Below are 19977 nucleotides of genomic sequence, written 5' to 3'. Positions count from 1 at the left end.
GCATATTTGTAAGAAAGATGGCTTTTGGACATATTCATCTTCCAAAGCAAGCAGCACACAGTTCAGGCTTTTAGAAACATTGCTGTGGGGCACATGGTTTATTATATAGAGAGTGGATGTAGCTCTAAGAAACATTGCTATTTGACAGTGTTTAATTGGAGAGTGCGTTTCAAGGCAGCCAGCCCTGCCGCTGGTTTTATTTCTAATTGCCAGCAGCAGAGCGTTTAACGAAGCGAGCGTGCGTGGGTGAAAGAGAGAGAGAGAGAGCGGCCAGGTTTCCACGGCAACGGCAGATCTACAGCAGCAGTAGCCAAGGCGTAGTTTCATCTTGAGGAAATGGCTACAGGAGCACAGTGTTTTCCCTGCCGGAGCTGTTGAAACACAGTACTAACTGTCCCTGCACGCATCAAAGACTTGTCATTGCATCCCCATAACTAGTCATCTAATAATGGTATTCATACTCTATCTTCAATCTCAGAAACCTAATGGATAAGGATGAGTAGAGAGAGAGAAATAAATGCAATATGTCTCAGGAAAACCTGGGAGTCCCAAGATTGGACGACTGTATCTTTCCTCCATATATATCCTCATTATTTCTGTCCAACAGTTCACAGTGCAGTTTCTTCAGCATCCAGAAGGGGTCAGTTTGGTCTGCCTCAACCTGCATTGTGTCAAGTGATTTTGTAGCAGGTTTAGCATTTTCGCTAACCCTATCCATATTCCTAACCTTAACCTCAGTCTCTTAACCTGCAACGGTAATTCTGCAAACCTGCCGCGTAAGTTACCTGTAATAACCTGTTATGAAAAAGTCACTTCGGTCTCGAAGTGCAGTGAAAGAGTGTTTCCCGTGAGGCTGCATTGTGCTTTTCTGACCACTGCTGTTTAAAATCTCTGACCAGTTTGAATTTACACTCTCCTACTTGAGTTGGTGTAAACAATAACTTAAGACTAGGTAATAATTTCCGTACTAAAAAGTATTGGAACCACTGCCTAAAATGCTGCACATGTAATATGGATTCACTTATTAACTAATGTTTTACAGTGCCATCTTCATAGTCGTGGCTTTATTGTATGGTTGATTATTGTGGGGTCTTAGGTCTGTCCCTCTATCTGGTTAGCTGACAAAACAGTGAGTGACTTCTCTGAATAGCAATGTAGACACTTCCATGAGTCCTAAAATCAGGTAATATCCTTGACATTGAGCCAGCACATCCCTCAAGTGAGAGGCTCTCCTTCATATTTGCAGAGTGCAGACACATTAATAATTGATTGATAGACAGTCAGCACTACAGTGTAGTTCTGAAATGCGATGGCTTGCCCTCATACATGAGCCACATTGCAGCACGATAGGTCCTAGAGGTGTCAGATAAATGTTTCACCACAAGGCTGAAATGCAATACCTACCATGTCCAAAAAGCAATAGACACTAGCAGTCAGAGAACATGCTTTTCAGAGAAAATTTTAAGGAAAATCAAAATATGGCGAACTGCAAGAGCAAAGGGTATGAGTCATCACCTATCGACGCTATAAGAATACTAAACACTACCAAGCTACATGTGATGGGATATTTTATGTATTTACACAGAGTAGTGGATAAATGTACCAGTAGAAACAATTACTCGAATATTCTACCAATAACCACACTCAACACTCAATAAGTCACTGAAACCATTGTTTTTACTGGACTCATTTTATTACAAAGTTCTTGAGGACTTATTACAAGGGATTTTTCCTTAACATGCGAAAAACAGAACGAAACGGAACACATGGGAATTGAACAAACAGGTAGGATCCGACAATCCACTGTTCACGATAAACATAAGTTCTGATAAAGCCCTCGGGAGCAGGGAGCCAGTGAATGACTACGGTGCAGGCATAGAACGGCCACATTCACACTGACTCAGCAAAGATCAATCCAACCAAGGCAAGATGTGCACATCTCAAGAAACACATTACAATGTTTATATGCCATCGGCTTTTGTCATACGTTTTAAAAAGCTTCACTTGCATGTACATAAAACTGTACAAAAACATGGCATCACAAGCATTTTGTCCTATATAAATATAACCAACAATTAGGATAACAACTTGGTACTCTCCTGCTAAGACATACTTTCAAGGTAGCTGTCTTTATTTTAGTGTGAACTGTCTGTGACAGTGATGAAATGTGCAGTGAAGTGAATGTCAGCTCATTTGGGGAGAGGGGTCTTGAACAGAAACCAGCACTAACACCTCAGCAAAAAACAGTAAACAATTTCTACCAATTATCTTTGGAATTCATGCTAAACTCATAGCCTGCCTGACAGCACACACGGGGACGTGTAGATCTACATATGTACAGTTCACCTTCAGGAAAGATTTGTCACATACAGCTCACTTTGATTTACTATGTAACACCTGCAAGGAAAATCCTTTGCCCATTCTCCAGTGTTTCATAATGTCCCAACAATCTATAGCCACAATCACCATATAATACCACTACAGAGAGGCAGAGGATACTCAGGTGAACTTCACATTAAATAAAATATCAAAAATACAAACTAAACATGACTGGACATACTGTGGAGTGTATCAAAGATTTTCATGCTGTCCTCTACTTTGATAAAGGACAACAACCCTGCTTTCTCTAGAGAGCAGTCGACACAAATAATAAATTCAGCATGAGTTCAAAAGACAGGTAAAACCATGTGATTCAGTATATTCAAGGAATCAGAACAATTGATATAGGCTGGAGAAAAGGAGTATAACACAGTTATTCAGGCCGAAAAAACAAGAAAATGGATGCAAAGACCGGTGTTGGTAAGGACTCAAACTCAGTGGTTTGATTTTAATATGGTCTTGAGTCAAAACCAGTGATTCAGTCAAGCCAGAGAGAAGTGATTCAGACTGTCATTAGTAAAGAAATAAAACTGGTGATTCATGCCAGATCACTCAGGAGCTTCAGGCTCGAGTCAGAGGAGTCGGTGAATCACAGTAGTCAGACGAGTCAAAGCCAGTGAATCTGAAAGGAGTCAGACATAGCGTAGGAGCCAAAGCCAGTGATTGAGTCTGTGTGACGTTGGCTTTATCACTCATCGCTATCTTTCACACTTCTCATTAATTCCAGGTCAGTGAACTCACCCGCAGCTGTAGCTCTGTAAAGCTGCTCTGTTCTACACTGAGAAGGGGGTGGGGGGCAGCGAATGGTTCTTCATCACAGTGTATCATGACTCGCTGTATTTTATTTCAGCGGCTAAACCCTTGCAAAAATAAAAACATGTACAAGTTGCAGTTTCGCATGTACATTTTTTATGTGATTTATTCACACGTGTGTTCACACGTGTCCGAAACCACGTTTGTTTCACATGGGATTTTTTCTCCGTTTTTTTGTTGTTGTAAGAGAAATGGCTTTGAAAACAGCATAATGTGAATTTTTCCCTCAAGGCTAGGATAATCACCCACCTTATTTAGTCATGGCCGTGTCCAGTCATTTCCATATGTTTAATTATTCTACATGTGCTGCCAACGGCAGTGTGATGAGGTAAGTGCAGATAAAAATACCCCTTTTTAACTGATTTTGCGGATGGATTTGGATTATCTGGCTGCTGTGTTGTCCTCAGGGTGTGTGCTCAGTGCTCACATATGCCCTGGCTCAGGACTCATTACTCACAGTAATTAGGGGAGCGGAGCACCAATTCTAGGCCCTTCCACCCTTACTCAGACCATACCCACTGTTTCTCTCGCTATAGAAATACACTGCGGTCAAAACTAAGGTACAAATCTAATCGAATCAGTGTACAAATCAAAAGCTATGAGTAATGCTACTGTGCTGCAAGGCGGGCTGGTGGCGTTATCATCATCCAATTACATACTAATAGTACTGTGTCCTCCAGACGTCTGATTTTAAATGACTTTGAAATTATGTATTTGTAAAAGATAGCTGCTGCAGCCTACAGGAATGTCCTCTATCTACATCATACTCAATTGAAGAGTGAGGAACAACAGCTAACAAGCTAACATAACCTGTTGGCCTCAATGAAAGTCAACTGGAAATGGACTGGAAATATGGGACAGTAAATACACTCTTGCTACCAATACTTAACTTTATTTGAAATGGCACCATTTCACCATTGTTTATAACATGCACCAATGGATGCAACAGGTCTATTCAAACAAAATGGTGACCAGAGTGTTTTCTAAGGCATTGACAACCGCTTCCCTTCTTTGCAAATTGAAATGTCTCTTAGTCCCAGATTACTGAAACCTTTCAGGAGTCAGCCTGGGAATGTAAAAAGCTTCGTTTCTGTGAGACAGGGGAGTTCAGTCACAGCACTCTCAGTCACTTCAGTGGTTCTCAGGACTGAAGAGTTCTGTGCTGAAACTCGTGTGAATAACTCCTCATGCATTCATCAGAACCATTGAAATTCCTGCGGATCGTGAAGAGAAACCCTAACGAGGCTGGAGACACAGGGTTGAAGTTAATGGTGACCTCTACGTGGAGAGCCACTGATTAGCTTAGTGTTGTTCAGGCATAGGGAGGCCTAGCATTGGAGAGGAGCTTTTCACACAAGACAGAGAATATAGTCTCATCTAGGTGGAGAACCACAGGTTCTAAAGGAACTAAACTATAAAGGATTGGATAAAGGATTGGGAAAGGATTGGGAATGGTCAGTGCGACCAGGGGCGGTGGCCTCTAACTGTACTGTTTCCAGGAAAAGAGACAGGTCACAGTGCTGAGACTCAGTGAAACACACATTGTCTGATTAAATGCTGCCACACAGCTCTCCTCACTGGCTGAAGAGCTCTCCAGAGAGCATGAGGTACAAGGCCATGGTTCTATCATGATTGGGGGTCACGGGTGTGTATGTGTAGAATTCAATCAAGAGCTTTTCCACACTGTTCGTCCAAGCTTTAGGAAAACATTTCAATCAAGTTTTAAACAGCAGCAGCTCAAATGAAAGAAAAGCTCAACTGCAAAAATTCTGAGGCTATTGTTATCAGCTTGAGCCAGACAGAAATATGTACAGGATACAGTGTACACCATTCAAATGTATTTACAGCACTGTACATTAAGAAAGACCATTCAATTTGATTTGTAATCAAAAGCATTGTCTACCCTAGGGATTTATCGCCTGTCAGTTGAATGTTATCTGGTTATGGCACTAAAGCACTGATCACACATTAAAGTTCCAGCGAACATTCCACAGGCTGGGGCTAAGCTAAGTAAATCAGTAGCGTTTGAGGGATTGATTGTATATTTTTTTGTGTGATATTACCACAAGTGTTCAACCAATGCTTTCAAATAAACTGCATCAATAAATGAATACATTAACTAATTAATACATTATTGAACCAATAAATATGTAAATAAATAAAATAAATAAACTGAAAAACTCCTATTGCACATACCAATGGTTCCACGAATTACAAACCATATTTCCTACAGAACGGATATTTATTTAAATAAATGGACATTTCAGATCCTCATGCTGAGTTCTTAACCAAGTGGGAAGGTGGTAATTACCAGTTGTGAAGTCGTAAATACCAGTTGGATGCATTCGCATGCTTTAAATCTTTTGAAAAATGCAGATTGGCTAAAGGCCAACAAGCTACTTCAAACATAAACTAAAAGTACAGCTATCATGCTTGTAAACAAACTATAGTGTTAAAAAACCATATGAATAGATTACTTTTTATAAATACTATCTTGTCGTTGCATTTAACTGCCGAAAATGCTGTTATCAAGGTAATTTCCTTAGTAAGTGACAGAGGTGAGCATGTGGGAGAAGTCGGAGTTTAGGGATGATAGATGTGTTTCCCACTAGTAATTACCAGCTGGAGGGGCGTTGGAGCCGATTTTACCAATCTTATGAGGTAATTACCACCTTCCCACTTGGTTATGAATGCAGCATAAGAGCATGTTTCTTTTTATAAAGTGGGTGTGTCTCTGTGGCTCCTCTATCTGTGCACCAATCAGACATGGGAGATGAAGCTTTCTCACAGGTAGATCTCTCGTTTGGGGGTGTGGCTAGGAGGGGAGGTGGAAGGGAACTCGGTGGCCACGCTCATGGGCACCTCCTCCAGGGGAAAGTCCTGACTTGGGGCGTGACCGCTGTTGGAATAGGCACTCCGGGAGGGTGGAAGGTGGGCTCGGTGCTCCTCTCCACCCAGCCTGGCGCTCCCATTGGCCAAGCGGCCCAGGCTGCCTCTCTCCTGGTAAGGCACGAAGGTGGAGAGTTTGGGGGGGTTTCTGGTCTTGCGCACTGGGGAGGGCTGCCCAGGCATCCAGCAGGCGTCTGAGTGGCCCAGCTCGCTGCACTCTTGAGTACAGTTCCCCGTCATGGCCACATCCGGAATGGATCGCATATCTGCAAGGAGAGAAGAACACCCATGTTCAGAGAGGTTCAAATGTTAACAGAGAAGAAAGACAATAGAGAGAGTTTCACTGCTGATATAACAACGCCCAGTCTGTGAAAACCTTCCTGCTCTGTCTGCTATTTCCCTTGTAGTTGTTGCTATGCACAGTACAGCTGTTGCTATATAGCTGTTGCTATGCACTGTGCCATGGATGCTACAGTAGTTGCAGTCCGGTGGTGTGTTCTATGAAGTCCTTTCACTGATTTGGGCAATCATCGCTAAGCACTGAGCAAGGGTCACGACCGTGTGTCTAGTGGTGATTGATAGTTGCCATCATTTCCCTGTTGTTGCCATGTTCTGTGCTGCCCCGTGGCTGTATTGTGTTGTATGTAGGTTGCCATCTAGTATGCAGTGGGTGTAAATGGCGCCCCCAATGTGTTTCCAGGGAGAAAAAAAAGTTTAACACACAAACACGCATGCATGATCAGGCAACACACCCACACACACACTGCTGCATGTGGCTCCACAGGGATCCCTGCAGGGCCCCAGGGTAAACCCATTGTGGTATGGTTGTTATTGACTGGCAGGTCTGAAATGAGTCCATGTCCTTGATTGTTATACATTTTCCATTCTACCGTTCCTAATTAATTAAATAGGTCCACGACCTACTGACCTCATTCCAAACAGCACAGATCCAAATCAATAGCTGTTTTGCATACCTACACCCTTTTTGGGCAGTCACAGAAAATACAAGGTATGGTGACTGGGTCACAGGGAACACCCTCTCAGTCAATATGTACAGTAACTTGATAGCACCTATGAACCTCAAAACACAAACAACAGAGATATTCTGTCAGTTCAGCTTTCTGTGCAGTTCACAGGGAAACAAGCATGCAGAGGAACCCTTACATGTGTTTGCCTGGAAATTGCAGGCGGCAGCCTGTAGGCCTTCTTAGCAGCCCAGGGGACCTGTTCCCCACTGGTCTCTCTGTGTCTGTACACACAGCTAGCGCTAATGCAGCCATTATGTAGGACTTCTGGGCTGTTCCACCTGCACAACACAAAGCCACAGTATTGACCCTTTTACCTACTGTGCACATTCAGTTCAGCACAGCTCACACTGCTGAAATAAACAGACCCCAAACACACAGTGGACATGGAAGATACATCAAAGAAGTTGCACAGTAGGTTAAAGGAGCAGCCAAAGAAAGGTGAGGGAAAAGGAGAATTTTTTCTCCTGGAGTGGAGCCTGGAATAAATCAAGCTCTAGGCCTGAAACAAACCCTTTAAGAGTTCACAGTCTCATGTGTCACGGATGGAGAGTGCAGCTTCAAAAGGCCGGGAGCAGGAAGAGAGCGGGCAGCCCAGAGAGTGGATGGGTGAGCCGCAGCACTGGCAGGGCACTGGCTTTAACAGGGAGGTGATTGGATTTAGAGAGCAGGTGATTGGGTTTTGAAGAAAGGAGACTCAATGCCATTTTTCTCCCTACACAGCAAGTCCTGAACTCTCCAGATCTGGAGACAGCCCAGTGCAGCCCATGTAGCTATCGCTCATTCACTTACAGTCTGTTTCATTTATAAGCATATCTATTTCATATATTCCAATCATTACATCAGACACACTTAGCCATGAACAACAGGAAACCCTGCCGAGCAACATTCAATATCCCATCCACCTCTCGCTTTTTGATTCCCAGTGAACTTCATCATTGATTTCAAATGCACTTCCTTCACACTTTTGTAATACACACTCTGCCATGCACAGCCACAGAGGAGAGGAGAAGGGGAGTACATGCAGAACTTAACCCCCCAGCTGATACACGTGAGGGGTGGGTTTGCATGCTGCTTGCATCAGGGTGCCAGTGGGAGGTGTTGGCTGTCTGAGCCAGGCTTCCTCTCCGTCTGATCCCCTGCCCATGGGCATGGGGGGGGAAGCTGCTCTTCCTGAGATTTCACACTGCTCCTCTCTGTTTGATTGCAAATCCTCCCTCTCCCCACCGGCTGCTTTCCAGTGTGTGCCACAGCGCTTGTGATCGATGGGGAACAGACATTAGAGACCCGCAGTTCATAGAAAGATGGAGGAGAACAAAATAAAGTCATTATAGCTGGAAATTGACTGTGTGGTCTTATAATTATATAATTGTGGTTAATGCTAAAATGTTCATTTATGAATGAAACATTTATTCAAGGCACCCCACGGACAGTGGAAACAACACCCAATGTATTCATATATCTTTACATACTCTAGGCGTTCTCAATAGAGATGGAGCGTGCTATCAAAACAGGCTGTGATTAGATAGTGATCTGTTCATGCATAGTAGGATAAATACAATTCCGGGGTCGTGTTTGTTTTTCAGTGACATACTGAGCGTGTTTACTAAAGCATTCACAACAGTTCCCTTCGGTAAGCAGTGATACCTGACACTTTGTCTCCCTCAAAAAGAGGGAGTGAGAAAACAAGAGGCAAATAAAATATGTGGCAAAACAGAAACACAACAAAACACTAAAAATATCACATGTACACAAGGAATACACAATTTTCACGAATGAAATTGGGACTTTTCCTTGTTTTCTAGAAATATTGTTTTGACGTGTTTGGGATCATTTAGCATATACATTCTGCATACGCAGAATAACAGTCAAATTGTCATGGGAATTGTGGGGATTCTCTTTGAGAGGCTGACACTCGAGTGAGAGGAGAGGCAAACAGCATATCCTCCCAGTGATCATCCCTGCCCATCCTCCAGTCTTTAGCTGCTCTGTGGAGCCTTTCCTCAGGCTAAGGAAGCAAATCTCAGCTTGTGAATTTTTTACACCAAAAAAATGAGAAGTGGATACATTTCAAGAGAATATTTGATTAATTATTGAACCTGTGTCTGGTTTACTTTCTCACCGATAACGATCCCCCTTGAAGAGAGAAAGCGTCAGTAGAGCTTGTCTGAAGGCCACTCGGCCCCTGCCTACCACTCCCACCCTCCCAGTTGTTCCTGTCTGTGGACTAATCCCTTTCATTCAGCTTCCTGTGTTTCTGACCAACTTTTAGCTACGAGGAAGAGAGGTCAGCGCAAAGGTCCTTTGAAGAAAGTCTTGGAATCCTTAGATAGAAATAACCAAAGTAAAAAACCACGGCAGATCTAAGAGTGGCTCAGATGTGGCAGAATGGGCAAGAGAGGAGAGACACAAAGGCTCAGGTGTTTCTGTGAGGCCAAATGTTTTGGTTAAATGACCTTTAAAGTGCATAACAGAGCTCCCAACTGCCCTTCACTGATGGTTTTGTGGGATCAGCTGCCTACTGCTGCAATAAATCATGCACTATAGAGTGTAGTTTAATATAGGTCTACATTCAATGCAGCATTTGTATTGGCATGACATTGGCCTTATTACACTACCAGGATGTTTGGAATGGTTTGTTTTGTCCTAATACATTTTAATGTGCTTTGGCTGAGTAAGGATACTGGCTCTAACTTGAGGCTTATCATACTGATATTTGCCTACTATGGTATCTTGGGATCTTTGAGATCAATGCTACTTACATTTGGCTATGATAGTAGCCTATGTTTTGGTTTTATGATGCTTCAGTAATATTTGTCAGTTTGGTGAGAGCTTTGTTTGAGCGTGTTTGGAGAGCAGGTGGGGAGATCTTCTGTGTGACTGCAATGCTGCACTGTTCCTTGTTGAGGAGGCAGTGGCCATGAACCCCAGTGAATTGTGGGACACACTCCACTGGCTGTGAGAAAGCCTTAAAGGCCACAGCGGCTCCATTCCACAGTGACTCGCTGGAAATAAGGAAGTACATGTCAGACCCACACAGTTCCAGTCCCTCAAGTGCTATCCATCATGGAAGGGCAGTGCACTAGTTCGAGAGCTGTTGAGCGGCTTTCGGTCCCCGTCGCACTGTGATGGAGAGATGACCCCCAGGGCCTCTCTCTAATGCCAGTCTGAGCAGCCCAACTGGGGCGGAAAACGATGTGGCCCCAAGCCAGCTCCCCTCCCCAAATTACTGCGTGTTACCTGCTCTATGAACCCAGGGATGGTGAGACTGGGCTTAGCAAACCAACGCCACTAAGACCCACAGAACTCCATCACCACTTTCTATATCTGATCCTCTAATGACCCCCTTCCATGCCGCCCCCTGCCTGCCCTGGACCCCCTGTTGCTGCAGTGGGACCCACAGCCGAATGGGCCCTCTCCAGTGGCTGGGAGAAGAGATAGGCTAATGGAGACATTGTTCTGCCTTTCTCTTTATAACCACATACTCTCAAGTCCCAGCTCTCACAGATATCATCACTTCTAAATCTGCAGCTTCAGCTCGCCGGTTCCTGCTGATAAGGTGCTAGCAGGCACAATCCTATCCGAGATTTTTCTATGTACAGAGAATGATATATTTCTATTAAAGTAATACATGCACACACATTGTAAATAGAGCTTTGAGATACTGGCACACTCGTCCACTTTACAAGCTTAGCCGTAAAACCGTACATTTACAGTGAGTGCGTGGTATTAAGAGCAGTCATTTAATACTTGGAGAGTGTAGTTAGAAAGATTATTTAAGGGACCTAATGTGTATTCATATCCGTGTGCTCTGACTCTGACAAATAGCTACAGTAATTCATAGTGATCATCTATGTTTCACAGCACTGGCATGGCTTTAAAGAGGCTTATTCATTCACCCAGTTTTAATTTCAAGTGAAAAGGATTTCGGGATTTTGTCAATAGAAACAGAACGAATGTCAAAAATGTGAATAATATGAGAATGTTAATAAGCACTGTTTGATTCAATCACGTCCCTCGTGATTTACGCTCTTCTCATAATACTGTGGCTGAAACCCCAAAAGTGACTTTGATGAACACAACAGTGAAGAAATGGAAATACAGAACAATCTCCCTGACATCCATTTCAAATGCGACATGGAATATAGCCAAAATGAATTTAAGTTCCTGTCAAAGCAGCGCTGTTATCAACAGTATTATCAAAGCCTTACAGCGAACTGGACTGGCCTCACTGAATGATGAAACTTTTGGGAAATCTTTTTAAGTGGAAGAAAAAAATTGTGAAATTGCCGGCAATGGGTAGAATTTGGGCAGTAGAATAATAAGGACAGCATCGTAATGTGGTTGCTACTGCATGTTGTGGCTGCAATCTGTTTTATAAGCTTCCATTCCAATCCTCCAGGAAGGACAATGAGCCTATCTCCTATATGATACGGTCAATGGTTTGGTCCTTACCCTGTCCTCACTTAGTCCATCCCAATGGTCTCTCTTCTCTTTAGGGGTATCATTTTACAGTCATTGCAGTGAGTGGGTCGATGCATTGCCAGTGATTACAGACAGATAGATAGGAGTTTTCCAGACTGATATTTAATTTAATTATTTAACATTCATTTAACTAGGCAAGTCAGTTAAGAACAAATTGTTATTTACAATGACGGCCTACTCCGGCCAAACCCGGACGACGCTGGGCCAATTGTGCGCCGCCCTATGGGACTCCCAATCACGGCCGGATGTGATACAGCCTGGATTCAAACCAGGGACTATAGTGACACCTCTTGCACTGACATGCAGTGCCTTGGAGCACTGCGCCACTCGGGAGCCGAGGGGCCTCTAGAGACATCTATGACACCCTAAAACATCATCACTACATTAGCCTTTTGTGTTCAGCTCCATTGCCCCATAAACACATCACCAAAAGGGATATTGTGAAACATTGTCCATAGTGTCAAAGCTCGTGGCAGGTTAGAGAATGTAATTCTGCTACAGTAAGAAACTTCTCTACCACTGACCTGCTTGCTCTGCAGTAAAGATACCAACAACAACTAAAAGAATTGGGGGCAACAAACAGCAGCAGCTGATTGGAACTGAGCACAATAGCTGTGCCAGAATGTGCTCTGTATTAAGGCCAGATTGCTCATGACAACTTGCCTCAGGGGGACCCTTTGCATGGGACTGCATTGTTCACACATTTTCAACCAGGCCCAAAATAAGCTGTGAGTCACATGACCTATCGCCTCTAAGGTGGTGGCAGTCCCATGATATGCCTGCATAGGCCACTGTCCTGGGAGAGGCTGGCACAGGCCTCTGCAATCAATTCTACTAACAGGCAGGGACTCTGACAAGGCCCAGCACCATCTGTCTGGGCAAAACCATGCCCCCGCATCGCCACGCCACACTGGCACCCGGGCAGCAGCCCAAACTGGCACCCGCAAGACAAACAAGCCCCCTCAGACTCACACTGACTCTCAGTCTGTCTCATTCTCTTTCTCCATGTCCCCCTCTCTCTCCCTCTTTCTCCTTCTTTCTCCCTCAAACACAACAAAAATCAGTGCAGTACACACACACACACACACACACACACACACACACACACACTGCACTCACATACACACAAGTATGAACATGGACACACGCACAGACAGAAAAACATGCACAAACCCACCCACCCATGCACAGACACACATACAGGTGCTCAGTGGCATCCACATATGGCACCCTAGTGTGACATTAATTAGTTACATGTAGTCTGTTGGGTAGAAGGTGGGTGCAGAGCTTTTGAAACAACCACAGAACAAAACAATCTCTGATAGGAGTTCAAAAGAACAGAAATATAAGGCTACATGCATCATCGGAGACATCTGAGGGAGAAAAATCACACAGCATCGCTAATGGTCCTCATTATTATGCAAATGCCATTTTATTCAATTTTATCCCTTTCTCTCACTGGCCCATATGTGTAGTGAGTCCGCACAGAGGCAGACAGAGTGAGGCCCCATGCTGAGCACCTAGCCACATGGAAATACCTCCATCTGGGGTGCCCAGAGAGACTGTGTGTGTCAGTGTATGTGTGTGTGAGTGTGAGCATGCCCTGGTACCTGTCTCCAATACACAAGGGGTCCCATCTGTGCCAGTGCACACGCCACCACAGCCAGGGGGCTGAGCACTGATCCTAGTGGGAATCATCACCAACCCGGGGGAAAGAGGACATGACTAGAACACTGGGAGTAATGTTTTCACTGACCCAGAGTTTATGAGAATCCTAATTATACTGCTGGTCACCACTGACCCAGAGTATGCTGCAGCAGTCACTGACCTAGAGTGTATCATCTATGAGTGGGGGCTGTGGGCCCATTCAGGGTCCCCAGTGACCCGGACAGAGGGGATGTAATGGGGACAGTGGAGTGTCAAACACTTGAGGTCATTGATAATGTGAGGCAATGGCTGCGCTGGGGCTCGTTACTGGTCTGGGTTACTGCCTCATTGGTTTAGATATGATGGAAATGAGCTAATAGAAGCTGCAATGAGCATAGCTTCTCATAGTCATGACAGAAAGACTGGCGGCATTTCAGAACTCATATGAAGCAGAATCAAAACAACTCAATTAAGCGTTGAAGGAAGTACTATTTTACATCTGCAAAGACTTAGCTTGTGAACACCCCCACCACACACATGCACACCTAACACAGACACACACACACACACACACACACACACACGTGTGTGCACATGCACACTCAAACACTCACTCCCACTGCTTTAGACGCTTGTTGCAGATGTGCTAAAGTGTAAAAGGGTGAAAAAGGCATTTGAATAAAGCAGAATTCATGCACATGTATACACCACAGTGGAGAATGCACATGGGAGAAAGAAACCTAATGTAGAGCACTCCAACACAGCCTGGAGTCAAGAATGGAAATACAGAGGAGGCCTACAAAGAAAGGAACTGGAGAAATCAATAGCTGCAGATCATGTAGCATACAAATCAAATATCACAGATCTTCCGAACGCTGTCTGAACCTGCTCTCTGAAGACAAGAGGCTTAGCACCAGGGAAGTGCATGCTTCCGTCTCTATCAGTGATCCAGAGCCTGAGTCAAAGACCACACACTCCCACCCACACCACACAGGCTTATACCACCCGAGCAAGAGAACACATTCCATTACACAGTATCAACCCCAATTGCTTTCACAAAACTAGCCTTAATATAGTGGTTAATTAAAAAGCCACAAGAAACTACCACACATAGTTTCTTAGGTCAATCAGACTAGACATAGAAACCTAGGAAATTAGCTTTTTTGCAGTACATTTTCTCACATATGGTGAGCAGGAGATATTTCTGTATAAGATAGCTTGATGATAACGAAGGGTGTTGAGAAATCTACCAGAGTAGTTTGGAATTCACGTTGGCACTCAAATAAATGTGGGATTGTTGTAGTGTGGGTTAGCAAAGTTAATTGAAGGTCTAGTTTCAGTTTCTTTTCAGAAAGACTAACTTCATGCGACCTTCAAGGCATCCTGAACAACATGAACAAAGGAGGAAGTGTAACAAAAGACAACAGTGAATCATAACATCACTGAGTCATCCTAACTTCAATCTGCTAATACAGACTGACTACCAGTTCACACAGCAAAGGACAGAGCTGGACATCAACCATTACAGCAGGCAGCAGCACTGATACAGACAGATCCAGAAAATCCAGAGTTCATAGAACAGAAGGCCAGAGTGAATCATTAACCACAGTTCCTCCTGCTGTGGGCCATAGACACACTTTTAAAATGTAGATTTCCCATAACAAAAGGCCAGCCTGCATTGTAAACCACATACACGTCATTCCATCTGCGGGCCAACGACACACACGCTGAATGTTTCGAGTTCACATATTGCTTTTCATCCACCTTAAATGCAGTGACACCTCCCTGCTTTCCACCTGTCAATCATCTCAGGAGCCGTGAATAAAGCTCGGCATTGGTACAGCCGGTCACCCTGTCGCTCAACTTCGTTCTAACAGAGCAGGAAAAAGACCAGGTGGAGCTGGGGAGGGAGGAATCCCTCTGTCTCGCTCCGTTCCTTTCACATCCATCCTTTTCTGTGGGCCTTCTCTGTAATCTCCCTGAAGTGAGTATCACATTTTAATTAGGTCTATCCATTGTTAGCGGTTCATCTCCCAGCTCCCAGTCCCTACATGCTGCTACGTGCTCACCCTGTTGGCTTTGCATCTCTGTCAAAGACGACACAGTCCCGGCTCCCTGTCAGCATCCAACATCTCCCTCATCTCTCTGTCTTTTTCATTCTTTAACCGCTCCAGCTCCGATCACAATCTTGTCCTCCTGCCACCAACAACAAACAAGACAACAAAGTCCTCTGTTCTTTAAATGGAGTTTTTTTTCTTCTTTTTCTCAGCCAATATGCTTCCTTGGAAAGAATACAACACAACAACAGAGCCAGAAAATAAAGCATGCATAATATATCATATGTGAGGGAAGTGGCTGTGAACGCACAGAGCAGGAGACTGGCCCCACCTGTTAGCGTGTCACTCATCCTCTCCCCCAACACACATCGTTCCCGGGTGGAGCTGACATTTCTCTCCCTAACGTTTCCTTTCTCTTCCCTGTCTGCTGCTGGGCGGCTGACAGCCACTCCCCACATGGGGCGACTGAGGCTCTGGGAGAAAGCCACAGGAAGCCATGTTTTAACCAGAAAAAAAGGAAACAAAGACAAAGCCATGCTTTGGAGTAAAAGCAGTGGAATAGGTAAAAAGGCTTAATATTGGAGACGAAACCAATGAGGACATGTTGTGGAACAGTAAACTATTGGCAAGCAAACATAGTTGAAGCATTGCCCTTCTGGCTGGTGCTTGCATCCAGTGTATGATTTAGTGCATTGTGGTACAGGACTAACAATGCACTACGCTGAGCCTTAAGGACCCGCGGTTCTTATTGTCAGTGCATGCATGGATAATCTTAATAGGGTTATTGCTCTTTGCTATGGGTAAAGGCTTTTCCATGGACCTAGATGTCTGTGTGTATTAGGCATAGTGCACAGCACAGGAGGTTGATGGCACCTTAATTGGGGAGGATGGGCTCGTGGTAATGGCTGGAGTAGAATAGGTGGAATGGTATCAAAGACATCAAACACAAGGTTTCCATGTGTTTGATGCCTTTCCATTTGCGCCGTTCTAGCCATTATTATGAGCCGTCCTCCTCTCAACAGCCTCTACTGGTGCACAGCATATATGGATGTGGTATTGTGGTTTGAGCACTCTATACATAGCAAAAGGAAAGCATATCTCTATATCTGGCACACCTAAGTACACTTGGCTGCAGAGAGAAAGCTTGGCGTAAAGAGGGGAAAATGTTTACGGCAAACACACTGTTGTCTACACAGATATCACAGAGCAGATTTATTTGGAGGCCAAACGCTCCATTAGTTGGGGTTTTTAATTAGCACACTTGTGAGAGAGGGTCATTAGGAATGACTTACAGCTCTGAGAGAGGGATGAGAGGGCCTGCTAAGGGAAAAGACAGAAACACTGCTGACTCCCTCTGACACCACAACACATAGATCTATCTACCCACTGGTCACAGACATCAATTCAACGTCTATTCCACGTTGGTTCAATGTAATTTCATTGAAATGACCTTGAAACAACGTTGATTCAACCAGTGTGTGCCCAGTGGGTATCTATCTATCCATCCATCCATCCATCTGTGCCACCAGCCAAAACAACAGCAAAAATGTCAATACAACGCTCTGCAAACACAAAACACATAAGATGGCACCAGAGAAGAAGGCTAATGGTTTACGTGTCCCTAATCGATTGTGTTTTTTTATTTATTTTGTACATAACGTTGCCGCTACCTTCTCTTATGTCTGAAAATAACTTGTGGACGTCAGAACTGCGTTTACTCACCACGAACTGGCAGAATCCTTTTTTTCCTTTAACCTCTTGGGGCTATGTGGGACGCTAGCGTGCCACCCGTGGTGCACCCTATCAACAGCAGGTGCATTTCAAGAGCGGCAAATTTGAAACCAAATAAATGTCAAAATTCAAATTTTTCAAACATACAACTATCTTACACCCTTTGAAAGATAAACATCTCCTTAATCTAACCACGTTGTCCGATTTCAAAAAGGTTTTACGGCGAAAGCATAAAGTTAGATTATGTTAGGAGAGTACATTGACAATAGCTGTGTGTAATGTTTTGTCAATTCAAAGACAGGCGTCACCAAAACCATAAAACCAGCTAAAATGATGCACTAACCTTCGACAATCTCCATCAGATGACACTCCTAGGACATTATGTTAGACAATGCATGCATTTTTAGTTCTATCAAGTTCATATTTATATCCAAAAACAGCGTTTTACTATGGCGTTGATGTTCAGGAAATCGTTTCCCTTCAATAACCGGCAGTCAAGTCAGCACCACAAATTAAATAATTAAAATTAGAAAACATTGGTAAAATATTATATTGTCATTTAAAGAATTATAGATTTACATCTCTTGAACGCAATCGACTTGCCAGATTTAAAAATAACCTTACTGGGAAATCACACTTTGCAATAATCTGAGCACTGCGCCCAGAAAAATACGCTTTGCGATACAGGCAAACGGCCATGTTGGAGAGATCTAAAATCGAAAATACTATGTAAATAATCCATTACCTTCGATTCTCTTCATCAGATGTCACTTCCAGGAATCCCAGGTCCATAACGAATGTAGTTTTGTTCAAAAAAGCTCATCATTTATGTCCAAAAAGCTCTGTGTTGTTAGCACATGATCTAAGCCCGCCGGACTTCACTTCATGAACGAGGGGAAAAAATATATTTACGTTCGTTCAAACATGTCAAACGTTGTATAGCATAAATCATTAGTGCCTTTTTTAACCAGAACATGAATAATATTCAAGGTGGACGAATGCATTCTCTTTTAAAACGTATTGGAACGAGGGTACCCAACATGACCTCGCGCGCCAGAGTCTAATCGGCCATCACCGTTCCAAGGCTCTTGTTCGGTCAGATCTCACAGTATAAGACTCAAAACACTTTGTAAAGGCTGGTGACATCTAGTGGAAGCAATAGGAAGTGCCAAAACATTAATCAGCCCCTGTGTGTTTCAATGGCATAGGCTTAAAGGTAATTCAACACATCAGATATCCACTTCCTGTCAGAAATGTCTCAGGGTTTTGCCTGCCAAATGAGTTCTGTTATACTCACAGACACCATTCAAACAGTTTTAGATACTTTAGGGTGTTTTCTATCCATATATAATAAGTATATGCATATTCTAGTTACTGGGTAGGATTAGTAACCAGATTAAATCGGGTACGTTTTTTTATCCAGCCGTGAAAATACTGCCCCCTAGCCCCAACAGGTTAACAACTCCAACGAGCCCGACGTGAACAACGTACTGCTTTCCCGGGAACAGGCCCAGATACCGGTCATTTGTGTGAAAAGAAGATGGAGAAAAAGGGGCCGGAGGGCGGGCTGCCTTCTGAGAATTCAAAGGCGATGGAATAATCCCCCACTTCCTTCCATTCTGCTAGCAAACGTGCAATCTTTGGAAAATAAAATCAATGACCTACGCGGAAGATTAAACTACCAACGGGACATTAAAAACTGTATTATCTTATGCTTCACGGAGTCGTGGCTGAACGACGACATTATCAACATCCAGCTGGCAGGTTATATGCTGTATCGGCAGGATAGAACAGTGGCGTCTGGTAAGACAAGGGGCGGCAGACTATGTACTTTTGTAAACAACAGCTGGTGCACGATATCTAAGGAAGTCTCAAGGTTTTGCTCACCTGAGGCAGAGTATCTCATGATAAGCTGTAGACTACACTATCTACCTAGAGAGTTTTCATCAGTTTTTTTCGTAGCTGTCTTCATACCACCACAGACTGAAGCTGGAACTAAGACCGCACTCAACGAGCTGTATTCCGCCATAAGCAAACAGGAAAATGCTCACCCAGGGGTGGCGCGCCTAGTGGCAGTGGACTTTAATGCAGGGAAACTTAAATCTGTTTTACCAAATTTCTATCAGCATGTTAAATGTGCAAACAGAGGGAAAAACTCTGGACCACCTTTACTCCACACACAGAGACACATACAAAGCTCTACCTCGCCCTCCATTTGGCAAATCTGACCATAATTCTATCCTCCTGATTCCTGCTTACAAGCAAAAATTAAAGCAGGAAGCATGATCAATAAAAAAAAGTGGTCAGATGAAGCAGATGCTAAACTACTGTTTTGACTGTTTTGCTAGCACAGACTGGAATATGTTCCGGGATTTCTCCGATGGCATTGAGGAGTACACCTCATAAGTCATTGGCTTCATCAATAAGTGCATCGATGACGTCGTCCCCACAGTGACCGTACGTACATACCCCAACCAGAAGCCATAGATTATAGGCAACATCCGCACTGAGCTAAAGGCTAGAGCTGCCGCTTTCAAGGAGCAGGACTCCAACCTGGAAGCTTATAAGAAAACTCGCTATGCCCTCCGATGAACCATCAAACAGGCAAAGCGTTAATACAGGACTAAGATCGAATCGTACTACAACGGCTCTGACGCTCGTCGGATGTGGCAGGGCTTGCAAACCATTACAGACGACAAAGGGAAGTACAGCCGAGAGCTGCCCAGTGACACAAGACTACCAGACGAGCTAAACTACTTCTATGCTCGCTTCGAGGCAAATAACACTGAAACATGCATGATAGCACCAGCTGTTCCGGAAGACTGTGTGATCACGCTCTCAGACGCAGCAGATGTGAGTAAGACCTTTAAAACTTCTTAGGGATCAGGCCCCTTTTTCTCCATTTCCACCTGAATGACGTGCACAAAGCAAACTGCCGCTCAGGCCCTGAA

At 43.9% G+C, this 19977-nt stretch overlaps 1 protein-coding gene across 1 annotated transcript in view; it reads right to left on the bottom strand.

The window, feature by feature from the left end:
• Positions 1 to 1659: 1659 nt before the first annotated feature.
• The window catches only part of LOC106603262 (protocadherin-1), a 93077-nt gene continuing 74759 nt past the window's right edge, over positions 1660 to 19977 (bottom strand). The window contains exon 5 of the mRNA XM_014196662.2: positions 1660 to 6347. Within this exon, the coding sequence (XP_014052137.1) occupies positions 5977 to 6347 (371 nt within the window). The 3' untranslated portion in view covers positions 1660 to 5976. The remainder of the gene's footprint in view (positions 6348 to 19977) is intronic.

The sequence above is a fragment of the Salmo salar genome, chromosome ssa04 (assembly GCF_905237065.1).
Source record: "Salmo salar chromosome ssa04, Ssal_v3.1, whole genome shotgun sequence".
Lineage (NCBI taxonomy): Eukaryota > Metazoa > Chordata > Actinopteri > Salmoniformes > Salmonidae > Salmo > Salmo salar.
The sequence above is the reverse complement of the archived record's forward strand: the minus strand, read 5'-3'. Positions and strand labels throughout refer to the sequence as shown.